The sequence below is a fragment of the Sphaerodactylus townsendi genome, linkage group LG01 (genome assembly GCF_021028975.2).
Source record: "Sphaerodactylus townsendi isolate TG3544 linkage group LG01, MPM_Stown_v2.3, whole genome shotgun sequence".
NCBI classification, from domain to species: Eukaryota; Metazoa; Chordata; class Lepidosauria; order Squamata; family Sphaerodactylidae; genus Sphaerodactylus; species Sphaerodactylus townsendi.
In genome coordinates, this window is record NC_059425.1 from 62,512,005 (window position 1) to 62,534,320 (window position 22,316).

Below are 22,316 nucleotides of genomic sequence, written 5' to 3' on the forward strand. Positions count from 1 at the left end.
GAACAGCCCCAGCCCAGTCTCTGCCCCAGCCCCAGGTGGACTTATCCAAGACCAGTGCTTGTGGTCCTTGTCAGGGAGGTCCTGCTGTTTGTTTGGGGGGGGTGCGTGGTGGGGAAATGCACTGCTGCAACAGTCTGGTTGCTTTTGGGGGCAGGAGAGGGGTGCAATGGGGAAGCTAGTGGTGGGCTCAGCAGGACAGTGGGTGGAAACAAGCTGCTGGCCTGGCATACCGATTTGTTGTTTGGGGTGGAGGAGTGCTCCTGGATTTGAGAAAGGTGGGTGAGGACGGGAAGGATTGTTGTCCACCAATGGGCATGCAGGACTCACGAGTTTTGTGCAGCCATTGGCTGGGGGTTTGTCATAGAACATTCCATCCTTTAGCCAATTAGGTATAAGGATTTCACCACTTCCAATAAAAGGAATGTCTGAATAATGCACATCCTGTGACGAAAGTGAAGGGTTGCTATCCTTAACAATAAGCTTCCTAAGCAGGTTAGATCAATAGTTTGACCAACAGGTTAGTTAGTGAGTTTTATGATTAAGTGGGATTTGAACCAGTCTCCCCAACCAATTGAAAAATTTAACTACTATACCACTTTGGCCCTCAAGGATAGAAACCTTTGACTAAAATGGGGAAGCTGGAGTACAGAGTTTTGAAGGAGGACATTTATATAGTGGGCATCACAGAGACATGGTGGAATGAGGAGAACCAGTGGGATGCTGTTATCCCAGGTTACAGGCTCTACAGGAAGGATAGGACAGGGTGTATCGGGGGTGGTGTTGCCCTCTATGTCAAAGAGAGCATACTGTCACATAAAATAGACAATGCAAGGGGAGCTGATTCCCCTACAGAAGCACTGTGTTTATCAATACAATAGCCTAATATTAGGATTATATTATCATTCCCCTGACCAAAGCGCACAAGAGGATTCTGAGATGGAAAAAGAAATTAGACGCCAACAAAAGCAAAAACTTAGTGGTAATGGGTGATTTCAACTATCCCCACATAAACTGGAAAAATGCACGTTCAAATCATAGTAAGGAGAGAGTATTCCTGGATATGCTAAATGACTGTGACTTAGAGCAGATGGTTGTGGAACCAACCAGAGAAAAGGTGATCTTAAATCTAATTCTGTGTGGGACCCAGGACCTGGTGCAGGAAGTCAGTGTTGTTGAGCCGATAGGGAACAGCGACCACAATGCTGTCAGATTCAGTATCTCTGCATGCGAGGAAGTGACAACTACTAATGTAGTTACATTCACCTTCAGAAGGGGAAATTTCTCAAAGATGAGGGGGATAGTGTGCAGGAAGCTGAAAGGGAAAATCAAGAGAGTCAAAACTGTCCAAGATGCTTGGAGGTTATTTAAAAACACAGTAATAAAAGCTCAGCTGGAATGTGTTCCACAGGTTAGGACAGGCAGCACCCAGTCCAAAAATAAGCCATCGTGGTTAACAAAGGAGACTGAGGAAATTATCAGAAAAAATATGTCTTTTAGAAAATGGAAGTCCAGCTCAACTGATGAAGAATTGAGAAGGAACACAAATACTGGCAAAAGAGAAGCAAAAAAGGATTATGAGGAACGTATGACTGCGAACATCAAGACCAGCAACAAGCAGTTCTTTAAGTACATCAAAAGTAGGAAGCCAGCTAGGGAAGCGGTAGGTCCGTTAGTTGATGAAGGAACAAAAGGTGTGCTAAAGGATGAAAGGGAGATTGCAGAAGCTGAATTAATTCTTTGTATCTGTCTTCATCCAAGAGGAGGTAAGGAAAATTCCTACACCTGAACCAAGCTTCTTAGGGGGCGAATCCGAGGAACTAGCAAAGATAGTGGTGGACAAGGAAGAAGATCTGACAGCCACTGAAAAACTAAATGCTACCAAATCCCCTGGCCCAGATTGCATTCACACAAGAGCTCTTAAGGAGCTCAAGCATGAAATTGCTGATCTTCTCACTTTAATATGCAACTTATCCCTGAAATCGGCCTCCATCCCTGAAGACTGGAAGATGGCCAATGTCACACCAATCTTTAAGAAAGAATCTAGGGGGGACCCAGGAAATTACAGGCCAGTCAGTTTGATATCTGTTCCTGGTAAATTAGTAGAATCTATCGTTAAAGATAAAATTATAAAATGTGTAGAAAAGCAAGACCTGCTGAGGAAGAGTCAGCATGGCTTTTGCAGAGGCAAGTCCTGCCTTACAAACTTACTAGAGTTCTTTGAGGGTGTAAACAGGCATGTGGATAAGGGGGAACCAGTGCACACTGTCTACTTGGATTTCCAAAAGGCTTTTGACAAAGTTCCTCACCAGAGACTATTGAGAAAACTCAGCAATCAAGGAATAAGAATGGAAGTCCTCCTATGGATTAAAAACTGGTTGAGAAACAGGAAGCAAAGGGTGGGTGTAAATGGGAAGTTCTCACAATGGAGGGAGTGGTGTCCCTCAAGGATCTGTTTTGGGACCAGTGCTCTTTAACTTATTCATAAGTGACCTGGAAGTACGGGTGGGTAGCGTGGTGGCCAAGTTTGTGGATGATACCAAATTATGTAGGGTGGTGAGAACTGCAAAGGATTGTGGACCTTTATAAATTAGGTGAATGGGCTAAGAAATGGCAAATGCAATTCAATGTAGCAAAATGTAAAGTGATGCACATGGAACAAAAAAAATCCAAACTTCACATACATGCTACAGGGGTCAGTGTTATCAGTCACAGATCAGGAAAGGGATTTGGGCGTCTTAGTTGATAGTTCCATGGGAATGTCAACTCAATGCATGGCAGCTGTGAAAAAGATAAACTCTATGCTGAGATAATTAGGAAAAGAATTGATAATAAAACTGCAAAGATTGTCTTGCCCTTATATAAAGCAGTGGTGCGACCGCACTTGGAGTACTGTGTTCAGTTCTGGTCACCACATCTCAACAAGGATATCAAAGAGATAGAAAAAGTGCAGAGAAGGGCAAAGAGGATGATTGAGGAATTGGAGCACCTTCCATATTGAAGAAGAACTCTAAGAAGAAAATGAGTATAGAAAAGAAAGAAATTATAATTTGGAAAGAATTTCCCAGATGGATTTTGAATAACAGGAAGAGCTACCAATTCTTAATAAAGTTCCTGAGAGAAGAAAACATCATTTTCAAATGGGAAGATATAGAAAGTGTAAGATTTATTTTCAAACAGAAATTTTACAAATTAACATCTATTCAACAAGCTCAGGTATTTTTTGAAAAGGTCTAAAGAGAACTAGAACTTGAAGATAAGTAGAGAAAACCCCTGCTTTTCATGTATAATCTTCTGAATCAGATTTTTTTCTCTTTTTTGTTGGTGTTAGTTTAGTAATTCATGGTTAAAAATAATATCATGGATTGTTAACGGACTGAACTCACTGGAGAAAAGGTGAAAGGTTTTGCATTATTTGTTCAAAAATAGACATGATGTCATTTGTTTACAAGAAACTCATATAAGGAAAGAGGATATTAAATTGATACAAAATGATAGGTTTAAGTTTTATTTCAGCAGAAGATAAAAAGAAGAGAGGAGTAGTTATATATGTTAAGAATCAACTCAATTCCAAATTAATTTTTCGCGACAAGAATGGACGAATTATAGGTGTAGAAATACAAAGGGGAAATCAGAAAACATTACTGGTTGGGATTTACGGACCCAACGAAAATAAAAGTATCTTTTATGAAAAAATGACAGATGTGTTGAAAGAGTTTGAATATATCAGTATATGCATAATGGGATATATGAATAGAATAGTATCGACTTAGTTAGATAAAGTTCTACAAAACGCATCCCCCCCCAAAAGAAAAAAGATAAATGGGAAATTACCAAACACTTTTTTAAAATTATGTGATGATTTACAATTAGATGATATCTGGAGACTACATAATAGACTAGAAAAAGACTATACATACTTTTCAAATCAGTTTAAGACATATACTAGGTTGAATATGATTTGGGGAACTAAAGATCTCAGCATAAATACCAAAAAAATTAAAATTGGGGGGAAAATATTTTCAGATCATAAACCAATCATTTGGGAATAGAAACATTTAGGGAAAAAAGGTATTTGGAAAATAAACAACTATTTATTTTTTATTTGATTTATATCCCACCTTTTCCTGCAGGGCTCAGAAGAATGAGAGATGAATTAAAATATGTATTAAAAATAAATATGAATACTGAAGTACAAATAAATACAGTATGGAATGCGTGAAAGGCCTTTATAAGAGGCCTATTTATAAAAGAAAATACGATCAGAGGAGAAAAGAGGGTTTTTCCTGTCTGACTGGTAGGCTCTCTGGTCAATTTCAGCTTGTGCTTGACATTTTATGTGCTGCTGAAGGGATTCTCTCTGCCTCCACTTGCTGAAAGTTGCCCCAGGACATTTGCTCTGCAGGGTTTGATCCTGGGCGCCTTTTCAGCCCAAAGGGTACAAAGCTGTACTCAGCTGAACCTGCCAATCTGGCAATATATAATTTTTCTTTTTAAAAAATTGGAGGATTTGAAAATACACAGACATGAATATGAGAATCTTAACCTCATGGAAGATGGTCTACCACCCATTGAAAAGCATTGGGTAGATCTGCTCTTTGTGGGCCACCAGTTTTTTCTTACTGCATGGAAAAAGATGGTCTATGGAGGGCAGATCTACCCAGTGCTTTTCAATGAGCAGAAGACTGTTTTCTGAGCAACTAAGATTCTTGCATTTGTATCTGCATATCCTCAAAACAGCTTCTCTAAAAAGTTTTTTAAAAATATATATTGCCGGAATCAGCAGGATGAGCTGAGTACAACTATGTACTCTTTGGGCCGAAAAGGCGCCCAGTATTGGAGAGTAAACAATCTGGGGCAATCTCCAGCAAATTGATGCAGGGAGAATTCCTTCAGCAGCACACAAATTATCAGGCGTAAACTGAAACTGACCAGAGAGCTTAACGGTTGGGTGGGAAACATTAGACACCTCCTGAGCACCTGAACTCCGAACAGCTAGGCAGGAGTCATCTTTCAGAAAACTTGAAGGAAAAAAATCCTCCTTCTAGTGTCCTTAAAATAATTTAAGGGATTAAATAAAGCATCCTGAGGACGTCTCAGGGAAAAGCAGTGTGGAGTTGCTCCCCAAGCCACTTTTGTTTGCATCCATATGTGCTATGCAGAAATGGGTTCCATTTCACCATGGTCTCTAGGCAACTTGCCAAAATGTCTCAAGCGGCATCTGATTGGCCATCCATCAACAGAGATAGCTGTCTTCAGTACTCTAATGATTTCTGTCCTCAGTCCAGTATATGTATGTGCACTTGGATATATCCAGTCTACATATATATCCCCAAATAGTTTACTGGTATTGTCAAGACAGAAATCATCTTAAAATAATTTTACAGCTTAGTTTATTGTCCAGATGTTAGCCAGCCCCACACTGACAGCTCCATTTCAAGGACATCTTCTCAGCCTGCTAATAAGCTGACACAATTGAGCTGTGAATCTGGAATGGAAGAGTAAACTCTCTCTCACCCAGGAAAGTTCCATGGATCCATTGACTGGTTGAAGAGGTCAGTAGCCTATGGTCAGCAATTTTCTGTAAGTGATGCAAAAGAAAAGAATCCTTATTCCTTTACCTTTTCTTTGCTCCCCCTCCTTGCTGCCAAGATACTTGTATCATGCTATGAAACTCTTTGCCCTAAGAACCAACGGTGCTGTTACCATGTTTCTCCGAAAATAAGTCAGTGTCTTATTTGCTCCCAAAGATGTGCTATGTCTTATTTTCAGGCAAGGATGTAGGTAAGGGGGGGTGTTTTCTTGGGTTCAACCCCCTATTACATATTTGAAGCTCCGCCCCCCATTTGTGGTTTTTTGTATTTTAAAGTGTTTTTTATTATTGGCCTGCAGGGGGCGCAGTTTGAAGCTAGCAGCACCAAACTTTCAGGGTATCTTTAGGAGACCCTCCTGATGATACCACCCAGGTTTGGTGAACTTTGGTTCATGGGGTCCAAGGTTATGGACTCCCAAAGGGGGTGCCCTATCCCCCATTGTTTCCAATGGGAGCTAATAGGAGATGGGGGCTACACATTTGAGGGTCCATAACATTGGCCCCCAGGAACCAAATTTTTCCAAACCTGGGTGATACCATCAGGAGAGTCTCCTACTGATACCACCCAGTTTTGTGAAGTTTGGTCTAGGGGGTCCAAAGCTATGGGCTCCCAAAGGGGTGCCCCCATCCCCCGTTGTTTCCAATGGGAGCTAATAGGAGATGGGGGCTACACCTTTGAGGGTCCATAACTTTGGCTCCCCTGAACCAAACTTCACCAAACCTGGGTGGTATCATCAGGAGGGTCTCCTAAAGATACCCTAAAAGTTTGGTGCTGCTAGCTTAACAATTGCACCCCTGACAGGAGGCACCCCCCAAAAAAATTTCTCCAGATTCTCCTTTTAAATCCACCCCCTTCGGCATGGATTTAAAGGGAGAATCTGAGGTCCCCAGTTTAAACATTGAAATTGATGCTGTTTAAGGGTGGGGGATAATCCACCCTCAAACAGCATCACTTTCAATGTTGTTTTAACTGGGGACCCCAGATTCTCCCTTTAAGGTGGATTTAAAAGGAGAATCTGGGTTCCCTAGTTTAAACACCATTGAAAGTGATGCTGTTTGGGGGTGGATTCCAGCATCACAGCGGCCGCCCATGGGGGGGGGGATGTGTGCAAAACTCAGATTTTGCATTGGGCTCCATTTTCCCTAGCTACACCTCTGCCCGGAAGAGAGGGCAGAAGGGACTGCCGGCTGGGAGCCCAGCCGGGGGGGGGGGGGAGTCTGTCATCTCTGGCCTCGGAGAGCTGCTCTGCTGGGCCTCCTAGGAGCCTCTCGGCCCATCTCTGACTGGGCAGTGGGGTGTGGTGGGTAGAGTGTCATGCTGAGATTCGGGAGCCCTGAGTTTGAATCCCCAGTCTGCTGCAGAAGCTAGCTGGATGTCCTTGTCACATGTTCTCAGACTCTGCTACCTTGGAGGGCTGTTGTAAGGATGACAGTGGAGAGCTCTGGGAAGAAGAATGGAGTTCCCAAATGTGTTAGAGCGCTCCCTTCTCTTTCTTCTCTACTAAGCTTCTCCAAATGTTTATATTTCTGTTAATATATGTTTATATCCTCCAAATGTTTACATTTTTGTAATGTTTTAATGTTTACACTTTGTAACATTTTATATTATTGTATTTTTATAAGTATGTAAGCCGCCTTGAGTCCCTTGGGAAATTGGTGGGGTAGAAATGTAAAATATAAATTAAAAAAATAAGTACTGAGGCCAGGGCGGGGCTTGGGGAGACATGGCCACATCCCCCAGGGGCGGGTGGGGGCATGTCCCCGAACCCCAACCCCCCCATAAAAAATCTATACCTACGTCCTTGTTTTCAGGAGATGTCTTATTTTTCTGCTCCACAGCTGCATGCTCTGGTGTTCTGTTCGACGGGCATGCTTCCAAACAAAAACTTTGCTACGTCTTACTTTCGGGGGATGTTTTACATTTAGCACCTCAGTAAAACCTCTACTACGTCTTATTCTCAGGGGATGTCTTATTTTCGGAGAAACAGAACTCCAGTAAGATTTTATTTATTGATTATATTTATTGCCTGACCTCCCACCAACCGAGATAACTAGTCAGCTTTGTTATTTTTGTACATTGCACTGCCACTGAAATATATGTCTTTGTTTTAATATCTCTTAAATTTCTTCAATAAAACCTTTCTTTGCTTTATGATGTGTTACTCAGGGAACTGCTAGAAAAAACTCCAGGTAAACTAAGGGCCTTTCCCCACTTACCGTAAGCCCCGCGCTACTTGAGGAGAGTAGCGCGGGGTTCCTCCTCCCTCCCCACGGCAGGGACGGCCACAGCGCAGCCGCCCCGACGCTGCCACTGTCGCGCCCCCTTAGCGCCTAGCATCCCAGGCGCTCTTCCGAACGGCGCCTTTTGACGACCCCGCACAGAGCGGGGACGCCTGGGCGCGCGCCTGGGATGCCGCGCGCTGAGAGCAGCGCGCGGCATAGGGGGGATGGAAGGGAGTGGGGAAAGGCCCAAGGTTACATTACTCTACAAAGGCAGGATCAGTCTTGACAGGTACTTTTCAGATATATAGAGGAATCTTCAGCATTGGTTTTTGTTGGGCTTATACTACCACATCAGCCCTGGATTGTGCTTAGGTTCTGCACTTTGACACAAGTTCTGTTGGGAAGAAAACATGAACCCTTCCCCTGCTTCAGTTGATTTGGCTTGAATTTTCTGGTTTACAGTGTTGGGAATGCCATACTGGTTTGCAGCTCTGATAAGATGTTGGTGTCAAGAAACTTAGTCCCTTAATGCAGTTTCTTGTTCTCTTACACATTGATTCAGGCTTCAGGGCCACCATTGAAAAGTTTAAATGGAAAATAACTGTGCTGTTGCTTGAGATTCAGCAAGCTTTGACCTTTTGCAACTAAGACCCCTGGTGTGGGGTCAGGTGGATGCAGTTTCTATCTTGACTTTCCTCTAGTCTCCATGACTGAGAACCATTAAGCCACATTCCCAACTAATTAGTGAAGATGAAATCATGAGGCTCAAAACCTGTGAGAATGGAGTAGGATTAGTAGCTGTTAAGGCCCCTCCATTCCATCTCTCTCTGGCCCTTCCTTGGCTAGTAATAGGGTTACATACTTAACTGACGTTACCAGTGACAGATCTGATTGGTCAAATGAGCTCAGGCCAACTCAGACCCTTGGTCATAAAATTTAGCATGTTTAGTCTAGTTTTGCTCTTGGTGCTTTATTCATGGTTTCTTGATCCAACTTTGGACCTTTTGATTTTGCATTTGCTTTATGGGTCAGACATGTTGTCTGTCCATGCTGATTCCTGGATAAGAGTTGACTTTAACTGCAGGAGGATTTCAGCTAGAAAGGGTAGCATCTGGGGATCTGAACTAATGTTACTACTGTGTAGACAGTCCTTTTTGATTTAGCTTTGTTATTTTAATTCTCACTGTTCACTTTTCTTTTAGACATATTCCTGCACAATTTTTATAAATCATTTTACATTTTGTGGTGTTTTGTCTTTATTTGGTGTCAAACCCTGAATCAGTGATCCAAATCAGACTGTAACTGGATGGTTAAGAAGTCTTTATTGGTAAGAGGGAAAAAGCTGGTTCTGCCAGAACCTTTACACAGTCCCAGTATATCAACCCCCATTTCTCCTCCCCCTTCCCTAGACAATAATTGTGCCCTTCAATTTAATCCCAATACCAAGGCTCACCTGCCAAGTTAATAGTTCTGTGAAACTCCTGCTGCAAGGGGGTTACCTTGCAGGGGTGACTTTCTTGGCTTTAATCCCAGGAAGTTTGGAAGCACATCCCTTTGCTTCTGGCTGTTTGGGTACAGAAAAGGGGCTGATGACAGCTACTAAGACTTGCACTAGGGATTCTTGACCTTTGGCTCTGTTGAGTTTGTTTTCATTAGGAGGCTTTTGGTCAGTGGTTGCTTACTTTTCGGGTATCTGGCTATTTCTTGTCCTCAAAATAGCATGAAATCTCTCTCCCCAACCCCCGTTTAAGAAACAGTGGAGGATGGCTGCAGGGTGGGGCATCTTGTTCAGGGTTCCATAGAACTTGGTCCTAATCATTTAAAATATAGGCTCTTTAGTGGATTGACAGCACTGTCTCCACTGTGATTTTATTTATTCATTTAAAATATTTGTTAGCCACCTTTCGTCCTCACAGAGCTCAAAGTGACTTGCAATACACATAAAACACATAAATTAAGACTTAAAAATAAAACCAAAAAAAAGAACAAAAAAACCACACAAAAATTTAAAATCTCAATTTAGAACTGCTTTGATCAAATATATTTCTAAATTATGTCTCCAGCTGCCTCCTAAAGATTGAAAGTTAGGGGGCCAAAGACACCTCCTGCGGAGGTTGTTCCATAATTGTGCGGCTGTTGAATTGGGCTCAAGAGTTGATTGGTACTCAGTGTAATTGCTGTAATATTGCAGTCACCTGCTCCCAATAGATGACCCTGACCAGCAGTCTAACACAGCATTCTGCACTAGTTGCAGCTTTAAAACTCTTTTTAAGGTAGTAGTTTTTAAGTTCTTGAATAGAACACATTGCAATAGCCTGATCTAGATGTAACTAAGGAATAGATCACTGTGGCTAGATCTGACTGACCTAGTAATAGATACAGCTGATGCACCAGCTGAAGCTGGCAAAATTTGCATACAACTTGCTAGAGAAATAGCCAGTCAACCTCCCACCTCCTAAAACCGTGGTGGCGAACCTTTGGCACTCCAGATGTTATAGACAACAATCCCCATCAGGCCCTGCCAGCATGGCTAATTGGCCATGCTGGCAGGGATTGTAGTCCATTACATCTGGAGTGCCAAAGGTTTGCCACCACTGTCCTAAAAGATTCCCCATAGCGAATAATGGATCCAAATAATTTAAGGATTCTGAATAAGAATTGGTATTGAAAAATTGGAATACCAGTATTTGTGCCCTTCCTGAAATCTGGATGCGAAAAATACTGAATTTTTCAGATACACATCCTTAGTTCAGTATCTTTGATTCTACACATAAAATTTAACATTTTTCTGAAATACTGTACACTTGCATATCCTAAAACATGAGTTCAACTATTTGACTGATGTGATGTTATTAATTTATTTATAGTATTTCTATACTGCCTCTTCAGAGTCCCTGTTCAAGGCAGCTTTCAGTACAAAAAAGCCATTAAAATGCAAAATTTGCACCAGTGATATTGTTCAGACTCTGAATGTGTCACACGCAACCCTGATTTCCTTGCCCTTCAGCAGCACCCAATTATGGCTAAATCATTCCTGACAGATTATCTAATTACCTATTTTAGAAGCCTCCAGTGCTAGATATTCAAATGTACTCATGAAAATGGTCAATACTTTCTTTCCCCTTGATAGATGATTCTTCCTGATTATTAAACTTAAATTGATCCATCTTTCAATTTAAGTCTGTTGCTTCTTACCTTTGTTCCCACCAGTGACTACAGGGAATAACCATTTCCCCCATCTGCCTTTGTTTAAGAACATAATAAGGTAGTGCAAAAATAGTTTTAGGAGATTCAGGAACATTACCTGTCCACTTCAATTTTGACAGACATACTTCATAATTTTAAAGGAAAGTAAACCTCTGTGAACAAATTGTAAAGTGTAAGGCATTTTTTGAAAAAAAAAAACCACCCTACTTTATATTACATTTGTGTTATGCAACAATAGTATTCTGCAGCCACGAGAAGTCTTGTATTTTGAAAGGACCTTTGCACAAGCTTGTGTGAACTCAGATCTCACTACCTCAGATGTGACAAAGTATGCATTCAGACATTAGTTTTACCTAATACCACACTAGCACATACAAGAACATAGCTTGTTGTATGCTAGTGTACGGATTTCATTCCTCCCAGCTTCTTTCTCACCTGGTGAATCATATGTAAAAACTAATTCCAGTTACATTTAGAAACTACTTTCTGTCTCAGGGCCTGTTCCTCCACTGGGTCTGACAGTGAGGATGATAGCCTGTCATGCCGGTCTTTTGGCTCAGCAACACCTAGCCGCAGTACCTCATTGGAGGATGAGGGGATTCCCAGCTTCAGTGCCTGCCACACCGACCTCTGATGGCATCTTGCCCCCCCCCACAGATTCCTAGGGCCAGCATCTCAGCCAGCCCCCCCCCCCCCGGTGAACAGGTGGCCCAGAGCCTCACCTTCTCCAGCCCCCCCCAGCTTGTGCAGTCCTCCTGGATTCCCCTACCCCGCTAGGAGTTGCAGGCTGGCAATGGCTTGTGGCCGGGGACCCTGACAGGAGCGCCCGGCGATCAGCTAGGATTGGCTGCTTGGAAGATGTGAGAGTGCTCACTATGACTTCCGGCTCCCTAAGCAAGATGTGAGGGCTCTACTATGACTTGGTCTCCCTGAAGCTTGACAATTAGTCCCTACATGGATAAAGAGGGCTGGTTGGCTGCTTCATGCTTTTTTGTGCAGACGACAACAGCTCCAGACATTGTGCTGGCTGCCCAGCTCTGAACCTTGTGGTAAACCTGACCTTATGGACTTTGCTGAACTGGTTTTTGGGAACTGAGCTTGTGTGACCTTTGCTGCACCAGCGGAGCGTTGAGCTTCTTTGATTATTTTGTATCAGTAAAGCTGTGAGTATTCCCTACACTTTGCCTCGCGCCTCCTTTGTGGCCAGCCCATGACATTCTGTCACATTTGACATATAATTGTAGGGTGCAGGTTAACAGAAAACTGATTAACCCAAGCCCGTTCATTTGTACATCATGGGTAACTGGACTTCTTTGTCTAAATAGGATTCTTGGCACACAGTGAGAGGGTGTGAGGGGATGTGGCAAGCACGTGTCAGTTAAAATTGGCTGCAATTTGTAGTTCCTCTGGTATGACATCTTAATTTTTGGCAAGAGTGAATTTAAATAGTTTTAAATTAAATACTGTGCATTTCTTGAGTCTGATAGTACTTTGCCAGCTTACTTCCTTTCTCCTAGAGTGCTAAACAAAGCAAAACAAACCCTCTCAACTTTAACTTCAGTATTTCCTCCATCCAAGCCTGCAGTTGAAAATTCTTCTGCTTGTTGAAAGTGTTATAATGAACGAAGTGTTTAAAATATTTTTAAAATTTGTATGCAAGCTGACATTTGAACACTTAGTACCTATATATAATATCATAAAGCAAGCTAAAAAGAACAGGCATAAAAGATACAATAATGCAAATATATAAAGGAATCAACCAAGCTTTATATCTTTTGTAGTCCATAGAAGAGATAACAAATGTCAGCCAAAGTAGCTGTACATTCTCCAGAAGTGGTAAGGGGAATGCACATGTCATTCAAGCCTATCTGAGGGGGAAGATGTGCCCTTGTTGTTGGGTTGGCTTGAGTTCTGGGGGATGGGAGCTCTGGTCTGTGTGAATTTGCTGTGTGAAAGTATTATTCTGCTGCTTCCTGACTTATCTCTCCTTTGCTAGCTAGTGAAGGCCACATACTTTGGTCTGTAGTACAGCTGTGGAATTGTACGGTGGGCAGGGGGATGGGCACGCTGGTTACTTTAAAATAGCTACGTTCCTGCTGGGTCAGCAGAGATGTCTTGGCACTGTTCGGGATTTATCTTACCTGCAATAAAGAAATCATGAACGACTGTTTCAATTGTCTGGTTAAAGGAGGTTCTGACACTTGTCAAGTCACCATCAAAGTCCAATCCATTAAAATTCTGCAACACCCCATATAGTTTTCAAGGTAAGAGATGAAGAGAGGTAGTTTGCCATTGCCTGCCTGTGCATAGTAAACCCTGGACATCCTTGGTGGTCACTCATCCAAGCATCAACCAGAGCTAATTTTGCTTAGCTTTCAAGATTTGATGAGATTTGGGTTGCTCAGACTAGCCCAATCAGGACTTTATACTATCACCATTAAAAATTATTTATGTGCTTAGGAAATGACAGCAATTTACTGCCTAACTTGAACATCCCCTGTTTCCTAGGATTAGTCAGTTGGGCAAACTTGCAATTTTCTCTTTCTGCTTAGTCTGTCCCATTCCTTACATTCCTTGTTCCTTCTCACTGCATCTGCCATTCTCCTCATGAGCCACTGTTCAATCCCTTAAACCCATGAAGTGTGCATCTATGCCTGCAGGGATGTCAAACTCAGGCCTTCCAGATGTTCATGGACTACAATTTCCATCAGTCTCTCTAACATGAGCATTGGCCATACTGGCAAGGGCTGATGGGAATTGTAGTTCATAAGCATCTGGAGGACCAGAGTTCGACACCCGTAAGGCATTTTCTTGTTTTACAGTTTTCTGGGGTGGATTCATTGCTTTCTAAAATTATTTTCTGCTTACGTAGTGGAAGTCTCTCCACTAATACCCAAATACTAGTCGGGGCTGACCCTGCTTAGTTTCTGAGATCTTAGTTCAGGCTGTAACATTCAGTAACTCAGCAACTTCATGAATCTGAATTCTTTCAGGAAAACTAGAACCAGATAGAATTAACCAAAGTTTTCTGGAAAGAATTCAGATTCATGAAGCTGCTGAAACATTGAATCATGTCAGATTTCAGAACCTAAACAGGGGTTATACCTAATTAGTATTTTGATGGGAGACCTCCAAAGAATACCAGGGTTATGATTCACAGGCAGGCAATGAAAAGCCGCCTCTAAACAACTCTTGCCTTGAAAACCCAACAAGATTGCCATGAAGTCAGCTGTAACTTGGTGGCAAGAATGCCATTTATAGCTAAAGTAGGCCATTACACTAGGAAGTTTAGGAGGCAGACAGTGTAACACAATTCTGTTGAATAGGCTCCAGAGGTAATTTTTTGGAACTGCACTACTTTAGAATGTAGATGGGAAATCATGACATTAAACATTCTTCTACATAAATGTGGCTGGTACTGATTCCCAGTTCCTTAGTCTCCAACTGAACAACAAATATTGATACTATTTAAACAGTGCTTCACCCCAAAATAAGTACTGGATCAAATCAAATCATATATCTCCCAGAGTCTGCGGGCTGTGCTGCAAGGTGTCCAAAGCCGGACTTTTTCTCAGAATGATCCCCAGTGCCTTGAGGAATCCTACAGGTTTGCATTGATAAAAACTGCAGAATAGGGAAGACAGGGCTGCACTTAACTGCAACTATTGTTCATGGAGTGGTCACATGTGCAGTCACACACAGGTTCTACACAAGTGCAGACCAACCATGGAGAGATTTTCTAAACCTCCAAAGAAGCAGAGGGCATCCCCTTCTCTTCCACATCAAATGCCGGACTTCTTCAGCAAGAAAAGAAGGGATTCCTCTCCCACAGTTCCTTGAGGCTGCCACTGGAGTGAAATATCTTAGCAAAAACAGCAGGTGAAAAAGAGCTCACAGTGATGCAGGTGATGACTGCATGAATAACTGTTTTCATTGCTGTGGTCCCTATGCAGTCCCATGTGGGAGAATAGCCAGCTGACTTACCAGAACATGGAAGGCTCTAGCTGAACAAAGACTGGACCACCATTCTTCCAACTCTTGCTTCTTTTGATGCATTCACATTCACCGAGTAATGCTTCAAAATGGTACAGGAGGAGGAGGAGATTTCTGCTTCACAGATTGCAACAGTGGTCGGTTCACAAAAAGTGGCAGAAATTGTTTGAGCTCAAGCTGAATGAGCATGAAGTAGTAAGGAACAGTAAATCTGTGCTAACTAACAGCAGTAACATAAACAGGAAACAAGCCACCTCAAGATGGATTGCAATGAACATTTGTGACCACTCTTCGGACTTGCACATGAGTCAGTGTGGTATAATGGTTAAGAGCAGTGGCATCTAATCTGGAAAACCAGGCTGTATTCCCCACTCTTCCATATAAACGCAGATTCTCATCTGGTGAATCAGGTTTGTTTTCCTGCTCTTCCACATTGAGCCTGCTGAATGACCTTAGGCTAGTCACAGTTCTCTCGGAACTCTCTCTGTCCTATCTACCTCACAATATGTCTGTTGTGGGGAGAGGAAGGGAAGGAGTTTGTAATCCACTTTGAGACTCCGTACAGTTGAGAAAAGAGGGGTATAAATCCAGACTCCTCTTCGGGTCTTTCCCCACTTAAAAAATGGGAGTAGAGTCAAACCGCTGTGGGAAAAACCGGGACCTTTTGAGTGCAGGTTCATGTCCCCCACTGCAGCTTCTACCCCGCAGACGATCATCAGCCAGCAGCCACCAGGATTCCCCACATTATGCGCACGTTCAGCTCAGGGGTCATCCTGATTGGCGGCTGCTGCTGATGGGCGGGACTTTTTTTACTTTTCCCCTGTAGGATCCACTTCTGCACGAGCACTCGCAGACTGTAGCCACGTCTCCACAAATCAACATCATTCTCGGAGCCCTCTGCTCGTTCCTTCTCCTCCCCGCTCCTCTTGCTTTTTTATCACATGCCTAATTCTCTCCAAGCCCCTCTGCTGCCGCTTGGTGAGTGCAGCCCGCTCGGCAGCTTGCATCCTGCCTACACACGAGTCAGTCTGCCCCCTCCACTCGCCTGCACCGCAACCTGACTGACCCACACAGGCAGACCCACACACAGACACACCTGACTACATTGCTTTGCCCATCATCCCCTCCTTTCCTCCCCAACCACGCTCTCCCTGCCAGCTAACCACCCACCCACACGATTTTTTTAAAAAATGAATCACTTGTCTCTGGCGGGGCTAGAACCAGCAAGCTCTGATACACGCACACTTATATTGCAACACAAGGGCTGGCTTAGTGACCTAAGCCACAGAAGCCCCCAGTGGCAAAGATGGAGAAATAGAAGGCTTTAAGTAAATGATTGCTGCTTCTGGCTGCATGTCTCAATGAAATGACGTGGAGTTCTCCTTCATGGAAACAGCCCATTGCTTCCTGATTGGGGAAAAGGCTCCACGTTACTTGCAGGGGCAGGAACCTCAAACCCGGAGTCACCCCCAGAGTTCCCCACCACTCCGCGCTCCATGCGCAATTTTTAAAAAAGGTGCTCTCCATCTAGCAACAAAAATGACTTGCGCTGAGGGGGTGGGAGAGCATCAGATTTGGGGTGGCTGCGCTGTGGTCGCTCGTGCGGTGGGGAGCGCTGAGGAACCCCGGATCATTTGGCAAGATTAGCCTGCAACATACGGTGAGTGGGGAAAGCCCCTTCTTCTACAAGAATAATATTTATGTGATAACAAGCTTATTTGGTAACTGTGTATCTCAGTCAAACAGGGTAGAATCTATAGTTAAGGTAATCACTGGGAGAGAACAGTTGAAACCCTTGTAGGAGGTCTTCTTGCTGTATCTACCAATAGAGGGAATGAAGTACAGCTCTGGGAAGGTTCAACATTTGGGACTGGGAATGGCAAGAAATACCATAGGAACCAGAGCTGCAGAGCTGAACTTGCATTCACAGTTCAGGCCACGGGATCCATCAGTTGCAGTCTGTAACATAGGGTACAGCGCTTAATGGAGCATTAATGTAGAAGACATAAAATCAGTAGGCAGATCGTTAGCATTCTTTTTAATGGAGTAACTGAGGCTGAGTGCATTTACTGTGGCGCAGGATGAATTAAGCCACCAGGGAATTAGCTTTAGGATGGTGAGAAAGGAAAGAGCACCCTTCATGTGTTCTATTATGAATTCGCCAATCTTCAGGCAGAAGGTGAAACAGAAGGAGGTCATAGTCAAGGTCCAGTTATCATTTCAAATACCCAGTCCACTACAGGAAAAGCAACAGGCCCAAGGAAGCCAGGGCCAGTGGCCCACTGAAGAGCACAATACATTTCTATCTCCAGTGACCTAGCAATACAAACGAGCTGTCTGCCATAAAGCTCTGCTAAAGTGTCCTCCAGAGATATTTCTGAGGAACCATCACAGTCTGGCTTGTATAATACAGTTATTCATAATCTTCTTGGGAATAATATAGATGAGGATCTTGGTACTGGATCCAGCAGTAAGTCAAGCAGTAAGTCCAGCAATAAGTCAGGGTTGTAGGGATGCACTGCTGACCCAGCAGCACCGTAAGTAGAGCGCCGGCACACCGGCGCTCCTGCGGCCTTCTGGTCGCACCGCTCCCCCACCCCTCATCCCCCGATGAGTCACAGGTCATGAACTACCTGGAAAGCTCGGTTTCAACCACCGGGTGTCCCGGACAAAGGGACAATGGCTCCTTGCCCCCAGCAGGGTGAGGATTTAGGTCTCCAGACGCCGATGAATCTTCCTCTCATCGCGATCGTAGGTGCAGCCAAGGGTGAGATTCATGCACTCCACATGATGATCTCTCAGTCCCCCGCTTTCTCCCGGCTCTCGAATTCCTCCCGTTCCGCCCTTCTACACGCCCCCGCTAGAATCATAATAAAAGGTGCCAGGAACCAGCATACGGGAGAGTCGCTTGGAACACGGAAACCCGCGCTCCCGTTGCTGGCGCTCTCCACCAGATGAAATCACCGCGTCTCGTCTCGTTCTTACGCTGACCTCGCAGCACGACTACAAGCGTCCCACCCAACAGAAGCATATGGAGGATGCCCAGCAGTTGGATTGCATGCAGAATCAGTCAGATATGAACAATGAGGGGCAAATGGATTTCTGGCTTGATAACATGCATAATAGTCATTGTTGAACCATAAAGGTACAGCCAGTTAGAACATCAGTAAAGATTCTGATACAGAGACCTCAGCTCATATTCAAACAGATCTGAGTGCCATGACATTGATGGATTAGAAGAGTAGGCAGCAGAGGATGAAGTTGGAACCAATGCCATTGGCTTGAGTTTGTTCACCTTCTTACATGGAGCACATAGGCACAGGGGAGTATACTGATGGTGAGGGTGCCCATGGAGGATCAGAATATGTCAAGCTCAGTCTGATCCAAGAAACCTTTGAAACTGCTTGATTAAACTTGAAGTCTGTATTGTCATGATACTTGTGTTTGTAGCATGCTTCACTAGAAAGCTTCTCAAAAGTGCTGTTACTTGAAGCAGTGTGAACTGAAGCTGAAGTCTTAGGTGGCTCTGAGGACGGACCTGAAGACCCCAGAACCAGTCTCAGGATGATCAGAACTGATGAAGAGTTTACTTCTTGTCTTTCAGGAGTCTGGAGAGGTGCTGAACAATTTTCACAAATGCAAAGAGAAAGGATTTTCTCCCTCAATGCTGCTATTAATTCAGGAAGTCCAATCATGCCTCATCTTTAGTGTGAACTGCTTACAGATAGAGCATCTGGAGAAATAGTGCTTCTCACCAAGCTTGAGCAGGCAAACTGTGTGGTCATCAAAGTGGGGAAATTTTTGCTGCACAGGACATTTTTTAAAAATAGCTTTGGGTGCCACTTCACAGGCCATTTGCTCTCTCATTTTTAAAATTTTGTAAATCCTCTGAAAAATACCAGGCAAAAGTACAACTTTTTCCTCAGAGAAGGAACTTCAATGGAACACCCCTTCTCTTAGCAGCAGCAGAGAGATAGAGATGAGGGAGAGGTAACTGTTCCTCCACTTTTTTATGCTGAAAAGGTAAAAATTTGGCATGGAGACAGAAGCACCCTTTTTCTTGGAGATTCTTAGGAATCCTCCTCTGCAATGGCTGGTTCTCGCATCGAGAAACCCACGCATTACAACCGTGCAACATGTAATCTCAGCAATGAATAAACTTCTCACTCACTTAGATATTTACCTTGGAATGGCTATTAATAATTCCCATAAAATATCAGCACAATTCATTGAATGTTCTTTATTCTGAGAAACATGATAGTGGTGTGCTTGTTCCCTTTTTCCACTCTCTTCCTTGAACTGTGCTCATACCTAACAGTTCTACTGTAGTTCAATTATTATCCACCACAATCTCTTCTTCATTTTGAACCTATCATAAAACTTCCCATTTCACCACCCAATATATTTTGATCTTTACAAGGTTATTTGAAAAGGCTGCCTCACAATTTGCACTCCATGGTTTGCGAACTATGGATTGCAGGGGGTATGGTTCATTTCTGCACCCAGCCAAGATGACAGACACTAATTTTCCCTTACCTGCGGTAAGCTAAATTTGAACAAAAATAAGTGTCTGGTCAGCTCTGACATGCCTCAAGAAAAAAAAATCATACCTGAATAAGCAAGAGGAACTTCTGCTTCTAGCCTGAGCATTTCAGTATCAAGGTAATACAGTTTTCATAATATTTGCAAGCACTACAGTAAGCAACTAACAATAATTAAGTTAAATACTATCATAGTGCTATAGCATTTAACAATGAACAAGACAACAAATGCTGCTTATACATTTTGAGAAAAAAATTAAGATTGGAAAACCATTAGCCCCAGTAAAATATACTGAATGTTAACTGATAATGAATTAAAAAGAAGATGCTTTACCTTCCACATCAAGGCACCTAGGTGGGATATCTGACCAGATAAGGTTATACATGCACTCAAGGAACTCTGTCCCCTCTAGTTTATATCCAGGAAAGCACTGATAATATATCATTGTTCCTACTGGAAAGGAGGACTCGAACTCAGATATGTTAATGTAACTATGAGGAAGAGTCAACGGCCTCAGGCAACCTGCAAATTAAGAAGAAGGAGGTTTCTTGTATTATGAGGTGTTGCTTATATTTAAAGCATCCTAATTACAACTATCAAGCTAAGAATATACATCCCCTTCTCTCTCCCACAGTGAACACCACTCCTACTTGCCTGACTCACACTCATATTCACTCCCCATTGTACCAGATCATTTGCCACTGTGGCAAATGAATTCTTCTAAATTTAGCAGAAGACTAATAAAAATTAGTTGTTCCTTTCTCACATACCTGATGCTCTTCTTAAAGTATAATTCTTTGTAATCAGACTCACGTAGACTAGAAGTTAGTCTGATTTCTCCCCCTTCAAATGTGTTGTTCCAAATCACACATATTGTAAGTGTCAATCCCCTGCGGGGATAGGACGGGATTGAAGTCAAACAAAACAAATGAAATAAAGCAAAATATAAAAGGAAAATAAGGCCAATTTAATAAGTTAAGGTTTCCAGAACTGTGGAAAATGCTGAACAGCAAGACTCTTATTTGGGAATAATAATTCCCCAAGAGGTTTTCTGGCATAAGACTAATTGAAATGAAAGAAACTCTGCAAAATAACTTCTGTACAGTAGCCTCTCAGGGTGTCTTTCAGCCTCTGCATTGACCATAAGTTGGCTGTGACTTGACAGCAGAGGACGCATCCCCAATTTAAACTTTTTGGGAGCATACAAACCAAATAAAAATGACACCAGTCACCATGGTCCTGTCTGGTAGGAGAGCAAGTGTGTCCCCCTTAGCTTTGTGTGATCTCTTACTTGTAATTTGTCCTTGTTTACCTCCTGCTTGATGACTTCCTGAAAACCTCAGCTATGACAGAACATTGTGCCTTTCCTCCTGATATGGGTGAGATATCAGAAATTTATTATATCCAAGCTTGAACATCTAAACCACTTTGGTTGTTTTATGGCAGGGGTAGGGAACCTGCGGCTCGAGAGCCGCATGCGGCTCTTCTGCCCTTGCACTGCGGCTCCACGAGCTTGAGACGCTGGTCTCTATCCTTTGCCCGCACTGCAGGGCAGCAGGGTGGCTGCGCACCAACTGCTCTAACGTTTGCTGGGAGCGCCGTGGGTTTCCTCTCTCGCCTGCCCCATTGGAGCCAAGTGGTAAGTGCTTTCCAGCTGGACGGCGAGGCCTCTGAGCCTGTTAGTCTCATTCTATCATGCCCTGCAGTGTGAGCAGAGACAGACTACATCCCACATGCGCTTCTCAGAATGAGAGCCGAGTGTAGTAGGTAAAAAAAGCCCACTGAGGATATTATACGAGTGTTATCTTTATTTTAAATGTCAAAAATTATTTGCGGCTCCAAGTGTTTTCTTTTCCCGTGGAAAACGGGTCCAAATGGCTCTTTGAGTGTTAAAGGTTCCCTACCCCTGTTTTATGGGCACAATAAAAGCTGCAAGTTTGAGGTGCTTGAGCCCAAATGGATGAATGAACCACTTCCATCCCAATGCAATCTGATCTTGGTAATATTCTTGACAGCTGCTTTACAAAAATGAATGTTGCTTCTACTGGAAACATGCTAAAGTGATCTAAGAATAGTTTTTTAAAAATTGTGATACATAATCCAGGTTAGTATTTGGTCTCTGGAGATAGTTGACTTGTGTTTACTACATTTTAAAGCTACCTTACTTTCACTGAACTCAGAAAATTTCCCACTAGCGATTAATCCTGGGATAGTCACTTGAAATATCCAGGTTTCCTCGCGAACTCCCCACTGCTGAACCGTGGAACACAGATCAGTCCCGTTTCTGGTGCTCCCCCCCTTCTCACGGGATTTTCCTGGACCTGCTTGTATATGCACCTTTTTGAAAAAACACTCCAATGAGAGATAATAGGAGATGGTGGCTAGCCATTTGAGGGTCCATAACTTTGGCCCCCATGAACCAAACTTCACCAAACCTGGGAGGTATCATCAGCAGAACCCCCTACAGATACCACCCAGGTTTTGTGACATTTGGTTCAGGGGGTCCAAAGCTATGGACTCCCAAAGGGGGTCCCCCATTGTTTCCAATGGGAGCTAATAGGATATGGGAGCTTCACATTTGAGGGTCCATAAATTTGGCCCCCATGAACCAAACTTCACCAAACCTGGGTGGTATCATCAGGAGGGTCTCCTAAAGATACTCTGAAATTTTGGTGCTGCTAGCTTAACAATTGCACCCCTGACAGCAGGCACCGCCCCCCCCCCCCAGGGGCAGGCCTAGACGTCTTCACTAGAAACATGC

The 22,316-nt window shown here is 43.3% G+C and overlaps 1 protein-coding gene across 3 annotated transcripts in view; it reads right to left on the reverse strand.

The window, feature by feature from the left end:
* The window catches only part of SUSD4 (sushi domain containing 4), a 120,798-nt gene that overhangs the window by 17,199 nt on the left and 81,283 nt on the right, over positions 1 to 22,316 (reverse strand). For 2 of the 3 annotated variants that reach the window (XM_048503545.1, XM_048503630.1), the window contains one exon: positions 19,889 to 20,077. The exons of the other annotated variant lie outside the window; for it this stretch is intronic. In XM_048503545.1, the coding sequence (XP_048359502.1) occupies positions 19,889 to 20,077 (189 nt within the window). The remainder of the gene's footprint in view (positions 1 to 19,888; positions 20,078 to 22,316) is intronic. 3 annotated transcript variants of the gene reach the window in all.